This window comes from Pleuronectes platessa, chromosome 16, assembly GCF_947347685.1.
Source record: "Pleuronectes platessa chromosome 16, fPlePla1.1, whole genome shotgun sequence".
NCBI classification, from domain to species: Eukaryota; Metazoa; Chordata; class Actinopteri; order Pleuronectiformes; family Pleuronectidae; genus Pleuronectes; species Pleuronectes platessa.
This window is the reverse complement of record NC_070641.1, coordinates 10,449,939-10,471,794: the sequence shown is the minus strand read 5'-3', so window position 1 is coordinate 10,471,794 and position 21,856 is coordinate 10,449,939. Positions and strand designations below refer to the sequence as shown.

General features: G+C 45.2%; 1 protein-coding gene across 2 annotated transcripts; it reads left to right on the top strand.

Annotated features, from left to right (window-relative positions):
* Window positions 1–1,501: 1,501 nt before the first annotated feature.
* Window positions 1,502–16,749, top strand: cdk12 (cyclin-dependent kinase 12). Of its 2 annotated transcripts, none has more exons than XM_053443363.1 (14): window positions 1,502–3,451; window positions 4,459–5,136; window positions 5,700–5,885; window positions 5,978–6,117; window positions 6,207–6,377; window positions 9,723–9,912; window positions 10,948–11,004; window positions 11,632–11,733; window positions 12,222–12,299; window positions 12,390–12,506; window positions 12,593–12,724; window positions 12,905–13,116; window positions 14,001–14,423; window positions 15,924–16,749. In XM_053443363.1, exons 1-14 carry the CDS (start codon window positions 2,283–2,285, stop codon window positions 16,340–16,342), a joined length of 4,074 nt encoding a protein of 1,357 aa, XP_053299338.1. In that variant the 5' UTR covers window positions 1,502–2,282; the 3' UTR covers window positions 16,343–16,749. The 2 variants fall into 2 exon arrangements, with proteins under 2 accessions (XP_053299338.1, XP_053299337.1); XM_053443362.1 differs by having other exon boundaries at window positions 12,905–13,128.
* Window positions 16,750–21,856: the final 5,107 nt, after the last annotated feature.

Below are 21,856 nucleotides of genomic sequence, written 5' to 3'. Positions count from 1 at the left end.
TAACATGACAAATGAAATTCCCGGGTTAATAATTCTAAGTATGACCTACTCTCACTGAAAAATCCTGAGCACATCATTTAGAAAATATTTTAATTTCATAGATTGAATAACGGGATTCAAAATGATGATTTTAAGATTATTCCTACTAAATTCTAAAAGGGCTTTAAGTTTCTAAATACTTTCTGAGTGAGTTGCCTATTAAACAAGGCCTGGCTTCCAAACCAGGTGTTAGCTGAGCATAGTAAATTGACACCTTCACCAGACAAAGTTAAAAACAACCCATCTCATATCAAACTTACATATATCATCCTGGGTGTAGTGAAGGTCCGTCTTCTGTGCAAAATAGAACAACACACATTCCACACAAGGCTGGAAATTAAATGTTTTGATTCATTATGTTTTTATTTGACTGGAACCACGCGTAGAAACATTTTAACAGGTTGCAGGAGCTTGAATTGAGTTCAATCCTGGGCTAATTTCCAATCCCAGTCCCTCAATAGGCTTTCTAGATTTAAAAAGTGCTTAATTTTGTAAAAATATTACAATACATTGTTAGAATAAAGTTATAAATTAACCCAACCCAACCGAAAAGGACGGCATTAAATGAGAAAAGGAAATTATGTAACATTAGAAAACATGAGTAAAGCTGATTAATGAGCTTTTTCCAGAAGTATTATCATGAGTTACTTATGCCATGATTCAGTGTTGAGATACATTATATATTTTGTCCTTGTAACGGAGTGTAGAGCCCATGTGATACTATGCAGCTCTAATGAACCAGGTGTGGGAACTTGACACATGACGTGAATTGGTTGGACTGGAGTTATCATTGTGATACCTTCACCTTGAATTCTAGGGAGAAGGCCTTGTGTGCACTGGGGACCTGTGCGGTTTGACGCTGGATAAAAGAAGCCCTGTTCTCACCAGCATCAAGGAGCAGGTCTTGAAAACACCAAGAGACAAATACACCTCTATATTGCTGTGCATTTGTATTTCTTTATGATACTTCACCAAAGTACTGCATTGAAATGAAACAAGTGCTTTGCCGAATTCAAATGTGCCAAAAGACAGTACACAATTGTACCGGACGAAGAAGTGCATTTTTGTTAAGTTGTATTAGAAGATACCAGTTGGCAACATAGACTGTATACCAATATTTAGGAGTTTTTACTGTTCTAGAGTAGTTGTGTGTTTTGCCTGTTTGTAATTCAACCTTTGCCTGCATGGGTAAATATCACATCCTTTGTTGCTGCTTCCTGTCTGTTAAAAATCCAAACCCACCATATCAGGTAATTTAACTGCAGTACATTTTTTATTATAAATCAGTTAAATGTGTCCCCTGCTATAACTTAACAAGTTAAGACAAAATTGTACTAATATCTATGCGTTTCTCGTCTCAATGTTTTTGCGTCGAAGTCGCGCCACAGCCAACACTGGGGGCGGGCTCTTTGCCGCCATAGGTCGTTGCCGTCATACGTTGGAGAGTGACAGCGCCCCTGCTTCCGGTTCACTCCGCTGTGCACAGACTGCTACTCACAGGAGCCACAATGGCGTTTGTAGTCTCCTTCAGATAGGGCTGTGGATGATATTCAATCCACCAGCATCGTCCTAAATACAGGCCTGGTTGACTCCCAGAGCCATTGATAATAAACTGGAACATCTACTGCACACGAAAATATTATGATTTCTAATCCATAGTGAATTTATAGTGGATAAAAGTTACATTAAAGGGAACATGTAAACAGAACCAACCGGGTCAAGTTTTCATTTTGTTCGAGCGTCTTTAAATGAAGACCCTTGTTTCTGAACGCAAACAGCGTGATTCCGTGGAATAAAAAACTCCTTCACTAAACTAGACCGCGGACACGGACAGCTCTCACTGAGGGACTTTTTCTTTTTCTGCGAGTCAGCTCGCTAGCTGCCGAGCATTAGCTAGCGGTGCTAGCTAAATTGAGACGGAGACGACACCACAATGCTCCGATGTCCGCTCGGGATCTTTCTCATTCACTGACTAATTCCAAGTACAAACTTCACAGCACCGGAGAACCGCGGTGGACATTTTTTGTTCCTGCTTTGACGAGCTATGCTGGCGACCTGGATGGAGTGAAGTGTCGCTGCGGAGGACTGGACGTGAGCGGCCTGGTGTGTTTGTTTCGTGTGTTTTTCACTCGCTGTTTCTGCTTAGTAACACTTTTTTGGGAGAAACCGCTTTTCTCCCGTGAATGACCTGCCTGGACCGCCGAGGCCCAGTCGCAGGAGAGGCACCGACGCCGGCGTGAGGGATGCCTGGGTCGGACCGACACCATGGGACCAAGAAGAAGTCGGAATCCGGCATCGGCGGTGTGTCGAACCAAACCCAGGCCCAGACCCGAGCCTCTGCGGGAGACATGACGAGCAAAGGCGGCAAGGTGCAGTTAAAATCTCCAATGCCCTCTTCCTCTAAACGCAAACGGCACAAATCTAACAAACATAATCGGGAGTCGGCGGCCCACGATGGTTTTACCCTCGGCGATACGGCGCCTCCTGGTGTCAACACAGTGAAGCCTCTGGTTGAGTACGACGATATCAGCTCCGACTCGGACACTTTCTCGGACCCGTTGTCCTCCAGGCCCTCTGAGAGGGGGGGCGGGGACAGGCTGGAGCTCTCGCCCGACTACGACAGGGACGACGTCGGAGGAGAAGGAGGCGAGAGCGAGACCAAGGAGCACAGACACCCCCGGAAAAAGTCCAAGGACCCTAATAAACTCGCTGAATCTGGGAATGGGGAGCGTGGGTACAAGAAAAAGAACATCAAAGACCGCGAGAAGGGGGCGTCGGTGAAGAGCAAGGAGAAGGCTGCCTCCTCGGCCTCCTCCTCCAAGCGCCTGGTCCAGCCAGAGGGGGACTCGAAACGCGGGGAGCTGATGCTCTCCTCCCAGGTCCAGCCTGTAGCCAGTGTGGGCAGCACCACGTCCTCCACGTCTTCATCCCGCAGCAAGGAGAGCGGCCGCTCAGGGAAGTCCCGCAAAGACAGGCAGCAGCGGAGGGAAGGCCGAGGGGAGGGCAGCCGTACCTCCTCCCAGAGGAGCCAGGGGAACAGGAGCCACCGGAAGTCCTCCAAGAGCCACAAGTCGAGCCCCAAGGGCAAGTCCTCAAGTAGGGGTAGCCCTCGTAGGAAGGGCACCAGCTCTGCTCTGTCGCCTAGTCCCCGGAGAGGGGCCGGCAGTGAGAGTCCACTGGGCAGCGGGTATGGTCAGCAGGGGGAGGACAGCTACTCCAGGAGGAGGGCAGCTCAGCAAAGCCCCAGTCCCTATGGGGACATGTCTCGCCGCAGCAGACAGAGATCAGACAGCCCCTATGGCAGCAGACACAGGTCCTCCAGCTACGAGAGGGACAGCAGCCCATACTCAAGGAGACGCTCCATCAGCCCTTACGGTACCCGCAGGTCCTCCAGCACCAGCCCCATGTCTCGGTGAGTATATGCTGCAGGGCACCCTGACTGCGTGCATTATCCTTTGCAGATCTGTTTGGAAAAGTTAGATGGCTTACGCATGCACCCCCCTATATACATCGATAGAGGAAGTGTACAGTATCTGAGGCCTTGTTGAACATTTCTCTCTGCTAGTCCTATTATGATCCAGTTTGTTTTAATGGGCCATTCAATTCAACCAGTTTATATTCAGACACACCTGTTGAACATGCAGAGTTCTTCAGCCTCCGGCAAACCATCTACTGTTAAAGAAAGCTGGCTGCAAGATTCACAATGGATTATATGTTCTCCATGTCGAAATGGACCTAAATCTCAAAACAGGCAGGTGACAAGTATTTTATTGTAAAAAGTCAGTAAAACATATTCTTTGATTTCATTCCATGTTACTGCAGAATGTTTTTTAATGTATGATTACATTTTAGTTTTACATTAGATATAAGCCACTTTTCTCTTCAAAATCAAATTTGAAATTGGCTCTAAAAACATGACACCTGTGGGTGAGATCCCTCAACATTTGTTTTACTGGTAATGTGTCCGCACATCAAACAAAGTCTTTCCCACTTTAGTTTTTTTCAGAAATGTAGCTGAACCTCAGTTAAAATTTACCAAGGACAGATATTAATTAACTTTCCTGCCATTAATTGTTTTCTTATTTTGAGGAAAACAGTGGCAAATACAAATTAGGAAGTTGGACAATAATCAAACCGTACATCATCAGTTCACTGTAAAGTTTTAAACCTTGTATAAAGTGTCAACTGTTCCATCGTTAGCATTTTTATATCTAATAACATCTCCTGCATGGTTTGGTTTTCATTATGTGATCAAGTGCTATTTTGTAGTTTGATGATGTTGCTTGAGATGACCGACTCTACATATAAAATAGCAAGCATCATGTTTAATCCTATTGTGACTGCAGGAAGATTCGGTAGAATCCAAGATGTCTATGTAATTTTTCATGACATTTAAAGAAATGTATTTGTTTTCTGTAGACGCTCAGGCCGCTCCAGGAGTCGCTCCCCTCTGCACTACTCTTCTTCTCGTCGCTCCTCATCTCGCTCCCGCACTAAGAGGCATACGTCTTCTGGAGCAGGGCCCAGTTCCCATAGCAGTCGGCCAGCTAGCCGCTCCCCTCCCACTTCCCGCCTGCCACTTAACTCCAGCCTGGGAGCAGAACTGAGCCGTAGGAAGAAGGAACGTCAGGCTGCTGAGGCGGCCGCTCGTGCCAGCGGCGCTGCCTCCCCTCTTCCCCCAGCACGTAAATCTACAGTCGTCCCCTCCTCACGGCCAGCTAAAGTCGAGGCTCCGCCGGCAGAAAGAGACTCCGCAGCAGAACCTCAGCCCACTCCACCTGTACAACTACCCCAGGACGTTCCTAGTGCTGAAGATCAAGTTTCTGCACCTCTCCCCTCTTCTTCCACCTCCTCCCCTGCACCTGCTCCTCCTCAACCCTCTCCTCCTGTGCCTCCTGGTTCAACCAACCAGATTCCACCACCGCCACCTCAGGCAGAAAAAAGTATTCAGCCTCCTACACCCTCCACTACAACCCAGGCCAAATCACCAGCAACAGTTCCCACACGCAGCCCAGTCCGCCAGACCCCGCTCCACAAGACATCGACTCTGCCCCTCCTGCCTTTACCACCTGCACTGCTGGGAAATGCTCAGGACAGGTGAGGCCTGCTCCAACAGGAGCACACAAAATATCTCTTTCACCTATTGAAAGTTCTGATGAGCAAATCTTGTTATTGCTGACTTTTGTTTTATTTGTTAGTGATATTTCCGTCCTGGACTCACTTCCATTCGGCTACACTGACCTGCTGTGTTTAAAATTAATTTCACATTCTCACAAGATTAATGATATTGTATCAGACTTTTCAAAGGACTTCAGTATCGACAGGTGTGGTCTGTGATCAGCACTAGACCCCTTTGGGTGACTGTACCCCAACATTTCTCTGGGAAACCGCTTGGGTCATAATTACAAAAAAAAGAGTAGAGGATAACTGATCAGATCACAGGTTATAGAAGATAACATACACAGAACCTCTATGATTTTCAGCTCAGACCCTGCCATACCCTTTCAGTTGCATGTTTTTTCCTGCACAGTTGATTTACCTTTGACGGTGACAAGGTTGACAATATATAAAGATCACCTTTTTTTAGATAAAAAGGATTTCAGCTTTTTTCTCTTTAAACTGCAGCATTTTGTCTAAAACTTTTATTTTTTCCTCGTCAGTCCAAAGAAGTCCACCCCTCCTCATAGGCTATCTAGGAAGGAGAAGGAGAAAGAAGTTCGCAGCCGGCCGTCACTCACCGACCTTCCGTTACCACCCACCTTACATGGAGCTGACTCCTCACCCCCACAGTCCCCCATCCGCCAGGCTCCTCCGCTACCCCAGACAGCCCTAAAGAAGAGACCAAAGTCAGTTTCCTTTATTACTCCCCTTTGTTCTCTTTTTTTTCTGCTTAACCCACACAAAAGTCTGAACTGTTTTTCTTGTTGATGTTTCCCAGGATTTGCTGCCCGCGATATGGTGAGCGCAAACACAACCAGAGTGACTGGGGCAAACGCTGTGTAGATAAATTCGATATAATTGGCATCATAGGGGAAGGCACTTATGGTCAAGTGTACAAGGCCAAGGACAAAGTCACTGGTAAGGGAATATTAGCTGGAATTTAGTCACTATACCACTTAACTTGTGTCACAGAGCGAATTATTATATCTGGTTCTCTAAATGCCCAGGTGAGCTGGTGGCTCTGAAGAAAGTGCGTTTAGACAATGAGAAAGAGGGATTCCCGATCACAGCCATCCGAGAGATCAAGATCTTGCGGCAGCTCAAGCACCGCAGCGTCGTCAACATGAAGGAAATCGTCACCGACAAGCAGGATGCACTTGACTTTAAAAAGGACAAAGGTAAGAATGATCCTTTACAAGACTGGTTAATATGGAAAATATGGAGCTGAACTTTTTGAAAGTTTTAGAGATTTTTTTTTTACTTCTGGCTATAATCTGTGATAACGTATCAAACGGCTGCTGTGACAAAACACATCAGGGTGAAGACAGACCGGCAACATGTTTGAAAGAAGAACCATCCTGACGTGGGTTTTCTTTAACTTACATTAAAACGATAGAAACATTTAGCAGTTGTCATAGCAAAATAGAGTTCATGGTCTAAAAGATTACCCTGTGCATCATTACCCCTGTTGTTGAAATGGCAGTTGACATTTATATACGATTGTCATCTCATCTCATTTTCGTCCGCTTATCCGGGGTCGGGTCGCGGGGGGAGCAGCTCAAGCAGGGGGCCCCAGACTTCCCTTTCCCGGGCCACATTGACCAACTCTGACGGGGGGATCCCGAGGCGTTCCCAGGCCAGTGTTGAGATATAATCTCTCCACCTAGTCCTGGGTCTTCCCCGAGGTCTCCTCCCCACTGGACGTGCCTGAAACACCTCCCAAGGAAGGCGCCCAGTGGGCATCCTTACCAGATGCCCGAACCACCTCAGCTGACTCCTTTCTAAGTAAAGGAGCAGCGGCTCTAATCCGAGTTCCTCACGGATGGCTGAGCTTCTCACCCTATCCCTAAGGGAGACGCCAGCCACCCTTCTGAGAAAACTCATCTCGGCCGCTTGTACCCGCGATCTCGTCCTTCGGTCATCACCCAGCCCTCATGACCATAGGTGAGGATAGGAACGAAGATCGACCGGTAGATCGAGAGCTTTGCCTTGCGGCTCAGCTCTCTTTTCGTTACAACGGTGCGGTAAAGCGAACGCAATACCGCCCCCGCTGCTCCGATTTATACGATTGTATTTTAGTTAATATATTACAGTTAAAAACATCCTGAGAAAAATTTGAAATGCGTGTGCAATAACACACACTCTGCCTCATGCGTTGGCCTTTCACACATGTAGAACAGCAACAACCAGTCAAACGTGTTAACACAATACAGAAATATCTGGAGAGTCACGTAAAAGGTTGGGGTAGCAGGGAGAGGAAGGGCGAGATATATTAATTCCACAGTAGAGAGCGTGTGTGTTTGTTTAATGCACATGGACACCAGGCTCCTCTCCTTCACCATGAGATACATTCTCTTGAGCTTTTAACTAGTTGGCCTGCAGGACAAAACTCTGGAGAAAGTCTGGAAAATCATGTTGCTGGAATAGTTACAGCCACGTCAGATTAGGAGCTAAGAGTGTAGGAGCAGCACCAGCACACATGCTTGTATTTGGGCTCCTGTATAGGGGAGGATGACACTGTATCGATGTAGTGACTCAACATAATGGATTCATGGTTTCTGTTGTTTTAATGGTTTTCCACCGCTGAATAATTATAACCGCTGCTTCAGGGTCAGGACAGACGCACATTTAAGTTCCGGTCGTCCTGTGTCAGTCTCTGTCGGAGTCTGCTTTCTCCTCCCTCCTCCTTTGGCCTGCTCTCACTTTACACTTTAACAATAAACGCCATCACTGATACAATGTTATTAGGACACGTATAAGACAGACGTTTACTTTGTGTTTGTTGGATTTATCCAGAGTTTGAGACACATGTTTAAACCTGCTACTAAACACGAGAGATAACGTGAGACGCACAGACAGGACATCAGGGTTAAACTGACTGAAACAATCTGGTGTCATAATCCGACATCATCGATTAATAACTAAATAAATGTGATCTTATCTTAGTAATCTTTACTAAAGTAAAACGTTCTCAGAAATAAACAAAAATAGTCAAATAAATATTCTTTAAGGTGAAGAATGTAGAAAATGAACTGTACTTAAACTGCACTGATATTGTGTTGTATGATTATCATGATTAAGTATATCTATTTATTCTGTATTCAAAATAATGAACTTGTCCACATAGTTTGTGGAGGCTGGCCTTGCTGGTACGAACAATGACTTCACTGTGGAACACTCTTATCAGAGGTTCATAAAGGGCTGCTGTTACTCGCTGGCTGAAGTGTGGACAAGAGGGAACTTCGTAACGGGGCCCGATTACTTTGAACCCTGTGTTTTCAACAACGGAAAACATTCTCCTGTCCGCTGCTGTATAAACACATGTCGTTCGTTATTGCTTTGACACGGTCTGAGGTATTTAGAAAAAGCTGCCGCGGGGAGCTGGGTTTGCACAGGACTAGTTGTTTTCCCTTGCCCCACTAATGTTGGTGGACATCACTCAGGTGATGCCGTTTCAAACGAGTCAGCATGTTCGATGTGCTGCCAGCTACATATCCGATAGCAGTTGCGCAATGTCTGCATACAGCCTTTGAATGATCCTCTTGCTTACAGCACATGCGGTCCTTCGCAAAAGTTGTCCCTCAGAATTGAGACATGTCTGTACCAAACTGAAAAGCCTGTACAGAAAATGGTCGGTTCCGATACATGTACCGTTAAACCTATGTGATTATCAGTTTGTGTGTGAAGAGGGACAGAGACACACACACACACACACACACACCTGCAGACAGAAGTTATGCCCGCAACAGTGTTTTAACTTCTTAGTCGCAAAAGAAGCGATGCCCTCTTTTGTACAAACACTGTCAAATAAGATGATATTTGAATTTAATATAAACCAGCTCTATTACCTCATTTATTTTGGCCTTGGATGAAATTGCTGTGGTCACAATGTTGCAGACGTTTTTTGCTTCATGCCATTTTATTATGATTTACCTTTTTTAATTGAACTTAAATGTACATTCAAGTTGTAGCTTGCTGTTCACACAACAGATCAATAGTTTCAGTAAAACCCCTGTCAAGAGCTCTGAGCTTCTGACAAACCAAAGTGAAGTAGGTGTACATTTTCTGGTCAAAGTACAGAGCAACCTTCTGCCTCCAGACTCTATTATTGTGTCAACATCTCCCCCCACCAAGGAGGTCATAATATCTTTATTGTTTGTTGGCAGGATTACGCAAAGTCTAATGTACTGAATTTTTTTTTTTAACATGATAGAGGGGTGGGGTATGGGCCTAGGAAGAACTTGTTAACTTCTGGCTCAATGGTTTGGAAACATTATTTTCATTTACCTTCACATTGCGAGATTGCTTGTTTTTACGACATTGTCACCAATTTCCCAGGGAAAAATTCATGGATCTTAATGAAAGAATCGGGCACATTTAGCCGAGTGTTGTCTACAGAGTGTGTAAAAATGGATTGCGGCTGAATTGGATTAAAAGGGACTGTTGGGCCTTGGAGGAAGTATGTGTTCTGAGTGCCATTCTAGATGTGTCTGATTTCTCGCTGCACATTCCCTCTGCTTTAGGTGCTTTTTACCTGGTGTTCGAGTACATGGACCACGACCTGATGGGCCTGCTGGAGTCGGGCCTGGTCCAGTTCTCCCACGAGCACGTTCGCAGCTTCATGCGGCAGCTGATGGAGGGCCTGGACTACTGCCACAAGAACAACTTCCTGCACAGAGACATCAAATGCTCCAACATTCTGCTGAACAACAGGTGAAGAGCACACACACCAGGAACAATGTGTTGTGGTGCATTTGCTGTAGCCATCACACAGCAAATTTGACTAATCATTTTTGCCTAAAGGTTTACTTTGGTTGCAGCATTACCCACCCTAGCTTCTTAAAAATGTTCAAATGCAGCTGCAGTTAGTAAATCTGCAGGATGTAAACTCAAGACCTTAAGCAGTCGAATGCCAACTTTAATGATCAGATTACAATTGTTTTTAGGTGCATCCGCAACAAAGCCAATTACAGTGCTACTAATTTAATCATGTACAACAACATAGGAGTACAGCAAGTTTTCACAGATGGTTGTTTAGCACAGTTTTGCATCCAAACTGCAAACATGACAGGATGCACGAGGAAACTGAGCTAAATGAGCTGCGGAAGCTAAAATGCAAATAAAGAAACAAAATAAAATGTGGGTTTGGGATTTAATGGAGCATTTAGAGCCATGCTGTGGTTGTCGTGCAATTACTGGCCATTGTTGTGCTGCACTTGGGGTTTGGACATTTACGAGAAAAGATGTGTGGACAAAGTCAGCAATTTACATATTCTTTTGGCTTGTACCTTCTGAAAATGCCCTGTACATAATTGCTAAATTATTGATTTTGGTGTCAGGTTTAATAACTTGGATCAGACCATGGATATGCCAAGTAAAGCTACTTTTCCAATGGTCAAAAAACCTACTTGCATCTGGCTTTTGTTTGCCTTGGTCAAATGAGGTTTTAATCCACTTTAGAGCCAATTGGCATTGATAGAAATGTGACTCCTGGATGAACCTGCAAATTTGGCAAGAGAGGGAGTTGAAAGATCACCTCAGGATTCGGTGCGTTCATGACGCACCGGGGTAAAAACCTGAGACAAACTCCTATTCGCAATGGGAGTGAAGTGAAGGAGGATTTACACTAATTTGAAATAAACTGCTTATTCTGGAGTAAAAGAAATTCAGGGCTAGATTTTTCTGGGCCGAGCATGTCTTTTTTTGGTACTATTTTCAAAGGTTTTTAATATACATTTCTTTGTCCAGAGGTCAGATCAAACTGGCGGATTTCGGTTTGGCCCGACTTTACAGTTCAGAGGAAAGGTAAGACAAGAGTTTATTTTATCATCTTTGTATATATATGCAACAGATGGAGACCTCATCTGCCTGAGATGTTATAGTGAATGTGTGATTAAGTGTTGATGATCATCGAAGCAGTAATTGCACCTCATGAGCTTATTCATTTTTACAATGACTGCCCACTAGATGGGGCTGTTTACCCTTCAGAGAGGCCCTGGTTAATTAAAGCCGAGATGATGAGGGCGCCCAAGTGCTTATGCAGAGTCTCACTTCGGGCTGGGCAATGAAACAATACAAGTGATATATATAATATCATTTTTGTCACAAAGCTTTATAACAAGTGTTAGGTATATGTGTTGTGATATATTGCTAATGCATTGTGTAAGCATAGTGAGGAGGTATAGCACACAATTGATTGACCACAGATTTGTAAAATGTTTGCTGTTTATCAATTGTTTGTCATTCTCTTTTCATAAAATGGTTTAAAACCACAACCTACTCTCAGAAGCGGAAATCTGTCTTTAACACTAAAATAAACAACAATGTGACATTAATTGTGATATCGACTAATGTGAACACTTCATCTTGATGTAATTTTTGCCACACAGTTTAGCCAGGGTCTCACTTCGTCTCCTCTTTCCTTGCACTCAGTCGGCCGTACACTAACAAAGTCATCACACTATGGTACCGCCCCCCTGAGCTGCTGCTGGGAGAGGAGAGGTATTCTCCAGCAATTGATGTTTGGAGCTGTGGGTGAGTAAGACTGACGCAGCTGAACGTCCTTTCACTACCACTTTATTTCTTCTTTGACATCCACACTTCTCAGTTCTCACATCTCATTTTCTGTCTTCATTAACTTATGTATTTGAGTTTCTTCTGTGAGTAACTGTACTTAAAACCTATATATTTTAAGTACATTTCAATGAATTTTGGTGGGGCAATCTTTCATAGAAGTTAATCCAATATTTTTTTAATTAGAATTTGACTATTGAAACTGATAGGATTTTTTCATTTTAAAATTGCATCATATAGGCTGTGAACATTATTTCACTTTGCGATTCGATATTATATTTCGCTAACAAAGAAAATGACTAGATGACTTTCATGAAAATGCAAACTTATAAACTAAGACTTATCAGGTCTGTTTATAACAGAGGTTTTATTAAGCCTGTGGCACTAAATATAGGTCATATACTTAGAATGTACATTTCTCACCGCCTCCATTATCTGTCATGACTCAGGTGTATTTTGGGAGAGCTCTTCACAAAGAAGCCCATCTTCCAAGCCAACCAGGAACTTTTGCAGCTGGAGCTCATCAGGTCTGCTGACACGACATCTCCAGTGATAACGTCTGTTCCAAATGTCACACCTCCTATGTCCTAACCCCACATCTCTGTCCTGTCCTTCAGCCGTCTTTGTGGCACCCCCTCTCCTGCAGTGTGGCCTGACGTCATCAAACTTCCCCTCTTCAACACCATGAAACCCAAGAAGCAGTACAGACGGAGACTACGGGAGGAGTTCGCCTTGTATGTTGCTGCGCTTCATCAAAGTGGCTGCTGTGATCAACTCGCTGCCTGTTTCTGCAATTTACAAATCTCTCCTCCCAACCTAGTCTACCTAGTTCTGCCCTGGAACTGCTGGACCGAATGCTGACCCTTGACCCCGCACGACGCTGCTCAGCAGAAACTGCACTCATCAGTGACTTCTTGTGTAATGTGGAGCCCAGCAGGATGCCGCCACCAGAGTTAGTAGCTCATGGTCTATGTCTCCATAAAATTAGATTATCTAAACTGTCCCTTAGACCACATAAAACATACTGACATTTATTAATCTACATAGTATTAAATACATCTTTTTACTGTGAATTATATATGTCTGTTTTGTCATTCCTAATGTTTGGTATGTCTGCCCACTCTGTTCCTAGTCTTCCGCACCATCAGGACTGCCACGAGCTCTGGAGTAAGAAGAGGCGGCGTGCGCGTCAGAGTGGGGTGCCCGAAGATGTGCCTGTGCCCAAAGTGCCCCGTAAAGATGCGTCAGGGACCTCTGGCGGAGAGAACAGTCGGTCACAACCCAGCCCGACTGGAGCCCCTCCGCCTCCGCCAGGAAAACCGCCCTCAACAGCTAACCTAGAGAGTGAGTTGTCAGGTAATGCATACCTCTCAGCAGAAATGCACTTAGTTGTTTGAAATGTATCAATATTTGACTTTTGCACTTAAAAAAACCCATGGGACATTTATAGATCTGGGTAACATTGATAAAACATTCAGCCATAAAGGAAATTTTCAGGTTTAATTCATATTAGGGCTGCTTGTAGATCACTGTCATCATGTGAGCATGTGCAGTGTCACGTTAGGCAAATTACACGTAATTTAATTTACTCAGATTTAAGGCTTCTTGGACCCCGTGTGTGCCTAGTGAGACGTGCAGACTGTGCATGAGCACCAAACTATGTCATCACATTCATTCTTCGATCTCTTCATCAAACAAGAAAAGCCGGTTAGGCCACCACCAGTCATCGACCTGAGAAAATGAGCAAGGAACCGGAGAAAGAAAAGGAAGATCCAGTTGTGTGGAATTTGTTTTGCAATGGAAAATATGAGGTTAATCAAAAACAGTTTTTCAAATGTTCATATCCCCATGTCATCACAGAAAAATATACAATTCCATTGTTTTCCTCCAATATCGTGTATAATCCTTTTACAATATTTCAGGATATTATGTCTTTATTTGACATCAACAGTAGAGAAGTAAATAGAGTAGCTGGCCAGATTTGACCTGGGGATTTTGTGATTGGATGATCACCCACCCCCCCAATCATAGCTCTGATTGTCCCATCATGACTATACTTTCTCAGCAAAGCTGCATTATGTAGAAAGAGTAGAGAACCCAGACATACAGTAGCACTGCTTGAATGTGAAATGCCATTTTGAACAATGTAAATTAAGTGTTTATGGACCTTTTTGTTGGCTCTGTGCTGCATTGTCATACGTGGTGTGGCTGTGTGTGTGTGTGTTCAGGTCTGGGAGCTGTGGCAGAGCAGTTGAACCAGACAGAGATGGCAGTACTCCTGAACCTTCTCCAGGGACAGACAGACCTCAGCCTCCCGCAGGTGGCCCAGCTCCTCAACCTCTCCAACCCAGAGACTCTCAGCCAGACGCTGTCTGCCCTCAGCGAGGCCTCCGACCACCAGGGGGCTCAAGAGGACCAGGCCCAGCCTGCAGCAAGGTCCCAGCCCCCAGAGCCGCCTCCCGAACCCAAGGGACCCTCACCTACATCTGGAGAACCTCCGCTCAGCCAGGAAGACCAAGCAAACCTGCTAGCTCTCATTTTGGGTCACATCATTAAGCCTCAAACCGAGGGTGAAGGCGACGAGAGCAATGGCGTCCAATCAGAGGAGGCACTGTCTCGCGGTTCCTCCGCCTCTACTACTGATCGCAAGGGCAAGTCTGGGTTTAGTCTTTAGAGGGTGGGAGAAAAGAAGGGGGGTGAAGCAAGGTTCAGGTGAAAATCACTGGGGACTGCAAGAATGAGAACTGAGCAGTGAACACAGAGAAGCTGACACTCAAGGTTCCTATATACTCAAATTAGTTATATTAGAATACTTGACTAAATCAAGAATTATAACCAAATGAATTGGGCTGTAAGACTTATGAATCTCCCACCCCTTTCTTTATCCCTGACATTCCTGAAAACACCCCCACACACCCTCGTCCCTCCCGACATGCAAGAAAACATGCAGATGAAAAAGCTGGTGAAATGTCCGTCTGGTGTTTATCTTCATGTGACCCCAGTAACCAGTTAAAGGTTTGGTGCACACGGGCCATCACTTCCTGGTGTACCCCATAAACCAGAAGAAACTGTAGTTCTCTTCATTTCAGTAAAAAGAAAGGTTCACACTGTATTTCTTCCCTCCACATCTTCCCCCTCTTCCTCGGTACCTCCTCACAGTCCTCGTTTCTGTATCTTTCCCATTTTCCCATGTTTTTTTCGTCCTCACTTCATTTTCATTGCGCAGCAGGTGTCATGGATCCTTCACAGTCGAACATGTTGCTTTAAACGGTCTGTAATGTCAGCCTTTTTATGAAGAAAGTCTAATAAATTATAAAGTGACAAATAAATGCTTTGAATCTTTAGACCTCACCTGCATGTGTTTCCTTAACTTCTTGGTTTGTCACACATTTTTTGTTTCCCCCCCCCCCCCCTCAACTGTTCACTCTGACTCATATTAGTTTAAAAGCGTGTGTTTAGTAAGTTGAATAAAACTTTACTCTGCTGCTGACCCTGGAATGGTAACGGTCCTGTTTTCTTCTGGTTATTTATGCTCTCAAGCCCTGTGAAACCCTCACAGCTTTGGTTTACTGTACCCTGCTGTAGTTACAATCAAAATCATTAACTAGCCATTTTGAATACTTAACATTGTCCCAGATAAGTCACCCATCCTGTTTATCCAGCTGTATGTACCCTTTAAGTTTTTCTCACGTGGTTCCCATGATTTTACTTTCATTTAAAGCAGTCTGAAGTTTTCCATCAGAGTAAAAAACATTGGAAAAACAGGACTTTTCCTCCTTGTTGTCACTGAGATAATATATGGAAGCTCTCTTTCAATCTGAATATTTGGTCTGAAAGTATGTACCGTGCACAAATCTACACAGTGACTGTAGGGTCATAAAACAGTTCATGTAAGTCCTTATAGTTGGTATGAGGATGCACTTAAAGCACTCTGCCCTCCCTCTTGTGTTGAAGGCAGGTACATCACTCTTAACTTCACCTTCATGACGGGCGGGTCTGTTGGACAAACACATTTTAACTTCATTGAAAGTTAAGCTGCAGAGAGATGTTTAAAAGAAGGTGGCGTCTAAAGACAATCCACATTGTGTTGACATTAGTCTTTTTATGCCTTGATACCTAACATTGTCCTCTGCCCTGTTTGGTTCCTTCAGACGGTGCAGTGTCAAAAAAGAAACCACCCAGTGCCAAGCAGGTGTCTCAGCCTGGTGAGCAGCGTCCACCCTCTCCACCTGGGCCACCTCCATCAGCTCTTCCCCATGGAAACGCTCCGCAGGCCGGTTCAGAAACCCAACCTAGCCAGGACATCAGCCCCGCCGTGGCAGCCGCCTTGCTCCAGCTCATCTCTCAGCAGGACTCGGAAGCTGGGGCCTCTCAGCACGGCAAGAACCCCTCTCCAACTGTGGAAGCCGTGGCCCGGGGAAGGTCCTCTCCATCCTGGGCTGCTGACTCTCCGCGTAAGCCCTCTGCTGCAGCCGAGGCCCCGGCGGGACTGGTGACTGCTGCTCCAACCAATGCAGCACAGTTCCCCAAGGACCAGGACCTCCGCTTTTCCCACGGAGCCGCCCGCTGACCCTCACACCCTCTCCAGTGAGACCCCGCCAGGGATCATGGGATGGCTGCTGCAGTCGTGACCCGAAGAGACAGACAGAGGGAGAGCGCAGGTAGTGGAAGCTGAATCCAAGATTCTGAATATGAATGTCTTGACAGAAAAAGATTAAGGGCCTTTTCAGGTATGACCACGAACACCACTGCCCTGTGAACAAGCTGACGTGCTGTTGTGGGAGTGCTCAGACCCGGGGTTGATCTGACCTTTACCAGTCCCGTTCAGGACTGTCACCACCTGTAGTCCCTTGCTCTTTCCTCCCCACTGAAGGTCTTGCATCCAATGAAAGTTAAGCTTCCAAATTGAGTGCCATGCAGCTGGCGCTCGACATTGAAAGCAGCTGTGATATCCCCTTTCCCCCCCCCCTCCCCACCCCCCCCCCCCCCCCCCCCCCCCCTAAAACAAATGATTGTCGTGTCCACTGCAGTGCCCACTTTTAACAAGGTTATCAGTGTTTTGGGGAATCAAGTCATTGTCCGCTGCTCTGTGATGGAGGGGTGTCTGTTGAAGAGGAAGTTTGGGTAGATTTAAGGCTGTGAGGACCGTGTTTAACCTACATGCTGGCTGGCTCCCCCTGCTTTCAGCCTGTGCCTCCTTTAGTGACCCCCAGCGACCCCTGAATGATCTCGGCCTGTAGCGAGGATGTTTCGGTTAAGATTCTGCTTTGGATGTCACCTACAACAGTGCACATCTCCAAGGCTGCACTTTTCTTTTTTTTATTCCCCCCCCTCCCATGACATATTCAATTCGTCATCGATTCAGCTGAACTGCAACGTGTTCTCGGCCCACGTAAAGATTTTCCTTCTTTTACATACAGGAAACCTCTATGTCGTAACAAACCTAAGATTCTAGTGATCATGTCAATGTCTGAAATATGAATTCAACCACTCCATTTATATGGACTGCTCCGTAATAAACATGCTACTCTGCTAGTTGAAGTATAAAGCTAGAAACACACACACACTCAGAAACTGAATTTAACTGGTGGGCCCTGAAAGCCTCGTCTAACATGTCTGCCACTCGCCTCCCTACCAACGTGTGCAACAAAAGCTTCTTTCTTTCTTCCTTTTTTTGGTGCGATTATTTCCTACATTAAGAAAATGATCCACTCTAAAAAAAAAAATGAATAACGGTCCATGTTTCTGTTTCCATATTTTGCTTTGGAAAAGGAAAGGAAGGAGAAAATGATTTCACGTGTATGTAAAAAGCAAAACAATATTTTGTAATATGTGTATTCTTGGTTCGGTTTATTAAAGGAAGCTATGTGACCAGTTGAATCGTCTCTCCTGGCGTTTCTGAATGTTTGTTTTCCCGAAGCGGCCACTAGATGGTAGGCATTCACTCACGCTGCAGCTCGGGCTGCTCAAAGTCCTCTCGTTTAAATCTGACTGAAGTGAAGAGCTGCAGAATGAGCCAAGTTACACGTCAGGTTCTCAGTATCTCTTATTAACTCCTTAGCTCTGGTAACTCATGTCTGCTCGTTTTCACTTCACAGGATACTGGGAATAAAGACATTAAGATCAAGGGGGAAATCATTGATCGTACAAGAGGCCCAGGTAAATTAAATCTGAAATAAAAGTGGACATGATTCATATCCAGAATTTAAAAAAGGCTACAAGTATCAAAACAAATTCTGCATAATTACCTATTAAACATGGGAACGGTTTAATAAGGGTAGACATTTTGGTGTTTTGATTTATTCTTTTGAATTTGTACCAAAGGTGTTTTTTCCTTATTTAAGATTCGATTTTTTTAAATAAACCGTCTGGATCTGGTCAAACTGTTTTAAAGAACCAATGGTTGGCAGCTCACATTAAACAACAGAGACATAAGGCAGACTTAAATATATGGATTCATTTTTACTGTGAAATGCAGTTGGGTTTATATTTGTTTTCCTGCACACTGCCTGGTATTTGAAGTATATTTCTGCAAGATGGATGGATGGATAGATAGATAGATAGATAAACTGCTCCCGAAGGAAATTTAGTGATATAGCTTGAGCCAGACAGTAACACAAAGTGCTTCCTGTGCGTCTGTCGCATTTGTGTCCATTCCTCCACCAAGCAGGTTGATCTCTTTATGAAAAATCCTGACAGGCAGACAAGGATCATAAACTTCAGATTGGCAAAGGCAGACTGGCTGTGTGTGTGTGCGCGTGTGTTTGCATGCTTTTGTGTGTGTCTGCACGCATTGCACGTGTGCGTTTTGTGTGCTAGGATTGGCCTCATGCACACCCAGACCCGTTCCTCACTTGGCAGCGTTACAGAGCCGCTTACCCCTCTGGCCCGCCAAGCAGCTGAGCCCTCTGGGTGAGAGATCCTTTCAGAGTGGAGGCGGTGGGAGGCTCACCTGCCCTCTAGCACAGGCTCAGTGTGAATGAGATGGGATGCTGCAGTTAGTGTGTGTGTGTGTATGTGTGTACATGTATGTTTCTGTCTGATGCTTGTGCCTGTCGGGACTCCAAATAATAGTGAATGTGCCCGGAGGGAATTTCCAAACGAGAAGTAGTGGGCAATGCCAGTGCCAAGTCACAGAGACTAGACGAATAAATCAGGACTGAGGAGTGAAGGGAGGGAGGTGCACGAGGCTGTGCCATCAATCAGAAAGGCACCTTATGGGGAATGCCCATAAATGTGCCACGCTGCCAGTGTGAAGCACGGTGCTCGCCATGGCAGAGACCGCATGGCGACGGCGGCACTCAAAGACGGAGCCTCCATTTTGGATGCCGTCGCTTGACTGTCAGCTACAGCGATCGCTGGTAGACGTCCAGACAAAGAGGGAACTGATTGACAGTCGGTTTCAGTCAGTTTATGCCAAATTTTATTCATGAAAGTGTATTTTTAATATCGCCGCTTGGTCCAATTATCGTGGGCAAGCGGACATTTTGGAATCTGCAATCTACGTTCCCATGATCTCAACAGTTGGATACCTTTTCTCCGGCAGCCCTGGAACAAATCGCAGCTCCGTCTAAAGATTGTGTAAAATGACGAACCCGGCTCTCGTCACACAAAGGGGCGAACAGGTTTGTGTAGCCTTATGGTGAAAAACACAACCACCCACTAGACAAAAATGCTGATAAATTAAGAGCAAAGGAAATCGGTCTCAACCGTTGCCACAATTAGTTATATTTAATGTTATCCTCCGTCTAGGGACCTTAAGGATGCTCCTCTCAAGCTCGAACTTTCCGAGCTGCAGTTTTCATTGTCGTGTTAATGCATCTGCGCCGGCGACCGACATAGCCAGAGGCATTTTGTTTTTCCCATACATCCATCTGTCCGTCCGTCATGAGGGAATCCCTTCAAATTTGGCGAGAACGTCGGCTCCGGCTGAACTGGTTAGATCTTGGCGGTCAAGGGTGAAGGTCACTGCACAGCACATGTTTTTGCCCATGACGTCACAAAACACAAAGTATTCAGGCGTTGTCATCGGGCGCCATGTTTTTTATTTGCAAACTCACTCAGGATGGAGAGGGACAAAGACGATCACGTGCAAACTGAGACGATGGGGGTGATGGACAAGCGGGCAAACACCGAGCGGCTGTGAGAAATGTGATCCCACACTTTTGATTTCCAGTGTGAGGACACATTCGAGTCAGTCAAACATTTACACACAAACAGTATTTTAGATAAAGATGGTGATTTAGATTTATTAACTCATCGCAGCATTAACATTCCACAGTGTGAGTACGAGATGTGACGGATGCAGACAAAAAACATTAACTATGGGTTCGGCAGCTGAGCTACTCCATAAATTCCATCATTCACTTTTATTGTTCTTGCAAGTTACTGCGATAAATTTCTTTATTTGATTTGGATGTGAAACAAAAACAGGATCCGTGCGAGTCTCTTAGTTAGAGATCTATTTAAAATCAAGTTGTATTTCTTGCTCTAAATGCCCAGGTAATGTGTGTGTTTGTGTGCTTTTTGTGTGTTTGTGTGTGTGTGTGTGTGTGTGGTAGCTCCTTTGTGCAGTGTAAATCTGGGCCGCCGCTGTCTCTCGGAGCCGTGCTACGGTTTGATGTTGAGTTTGATGACTGAGGCTGTTTGATCAGTGACTATGTGTAAACTCAGTGGAGGGGGACTGGGACTCCCACAGTCCCACATCTAAGACAGACACACACACACACACATAGTGATCATTTAAAGCATGATTTAATATATGAACATGTCCAACATCACATTAACAGTTGAAAATGTGTGTTTTTGTCCTAGTTTCTGCGTTTCACCCTTCTAGTTGAGCCACTTATCACAGGAACAAAAACGATTTAATTATGAATGCATCTCGGGTGGTGCAGCAAATTGTGCTGTCTTCATCAGATCCCTCCTTTGTCTTCTATCAGACCAAATTTTAATGTCAGTCATTTCGTTTATGGCTACATCTTTATTTATGAAATATCTGAAAATTGATTGACTTTAGCCCAGCAGCTGATGTATGCTTTACTGCTGCAACAGCATGCTTTATTGATGCCATAACACCATCTCCATTTCTTCCCATTTTTATAGTTTGGTGAGAAACTGCTGTCACACACACTCGTTATTTCTTGATTGCTCAACAGCAGTGAGACCAACCCAAGAGTTTTTTTTTATATTTATTTTTTAGGAGTCGGCCCGACGACACAGATGTGCGTTGGTTTTTTTATGTAAAGTCACCGGTGTCAGGTCATGAAATGTGAATAATGACTGTGTCGGTGTAAACTCCACCTGCGCTGAGGAGTCTGATTTGTATCTGCTCCGTCAATAATCAATAATCGTGCAGAAAGAGCTCAAAACGTAGGATGTGCTGACTTCTAAAGAAAAATCTGTCTCTGACCTTTCCGCAGCCACAGACACGCCCCCCCCTCTCTGCATGATGCTGCACTTTGGTGAACCCAAGCACTTTTGCGAGGTCCCATCTCATCGCTGATTCAATTCGACGACTAAAGGCAAGGTTATTGTCTCTCTCTATCCCTCTCTCTCTCTCTCCTTCTCTGTCTGTGTGTGTGTTTGTTGACGTTGCCGCTTTAAGGGCAGAGGGGCTGCTGGGAAAGCAGTCGGTGAGTATGGTGGAAGAGGAGGAGTGTGGGGAGGGGGAGGGGGCTGGCGGGAGAGGGGTGGGGTTGTGTGTGTGTGTGTGTGTGTGAGGGGGGGGGGGGGGGCCCTGCAGGACCATTTGTGCCGAAGCTCATTTGCGCAGCGACACTTAATTGGCTACAACAATTAATTAATGTGTTGGAAAGTTGGCACAAAAAGTTCATTTAAGAGGGTTTTAATAAGCAATTAGAGGAAAAGCAGCGAAGAGGGGGAATTGCTGGAGAGGAAAGAGAGAAGCGGGGAACGGAGCGAGCGTCTGGCCGCGGTGGGAGCGTGGGCTCGTGCCGCCGCGGCCGCACCGTCTCTCCCACTGACCCTTCACGTTTGAGGAGCTGATGAATGATTAGGCGTTCATTACACCGCCATTACATCTCTTTCTGAGGCTCTTACTGCTGTTCATAAGTGGACTTGA

Bases quoted from the DNA above. Each gene is read 5' to 3' on its own strand.
- cdk12 (XM_053443362.1), top strand. From the start codon at position 2,283: ATGCCTGGGTCGGACCGACACCATGGGACCAAGAAGAAGTCGGAATCC. The intron at 12,507-12,592 runs GTATGTTGCTGC...CTCCCAACCTAG, and splicing joins CTACGGGAGGAGTTCGCCTT to TCTACCTAGTTCTGCCCTGG. The intron at 13,129-14,000 runs GTAATGCATACC...GTGTGTGTTCAG, and splicing joins CCTAGAGAGTGAGTTGTCAG to GTCTGGGAGCTGTGGCAGAG.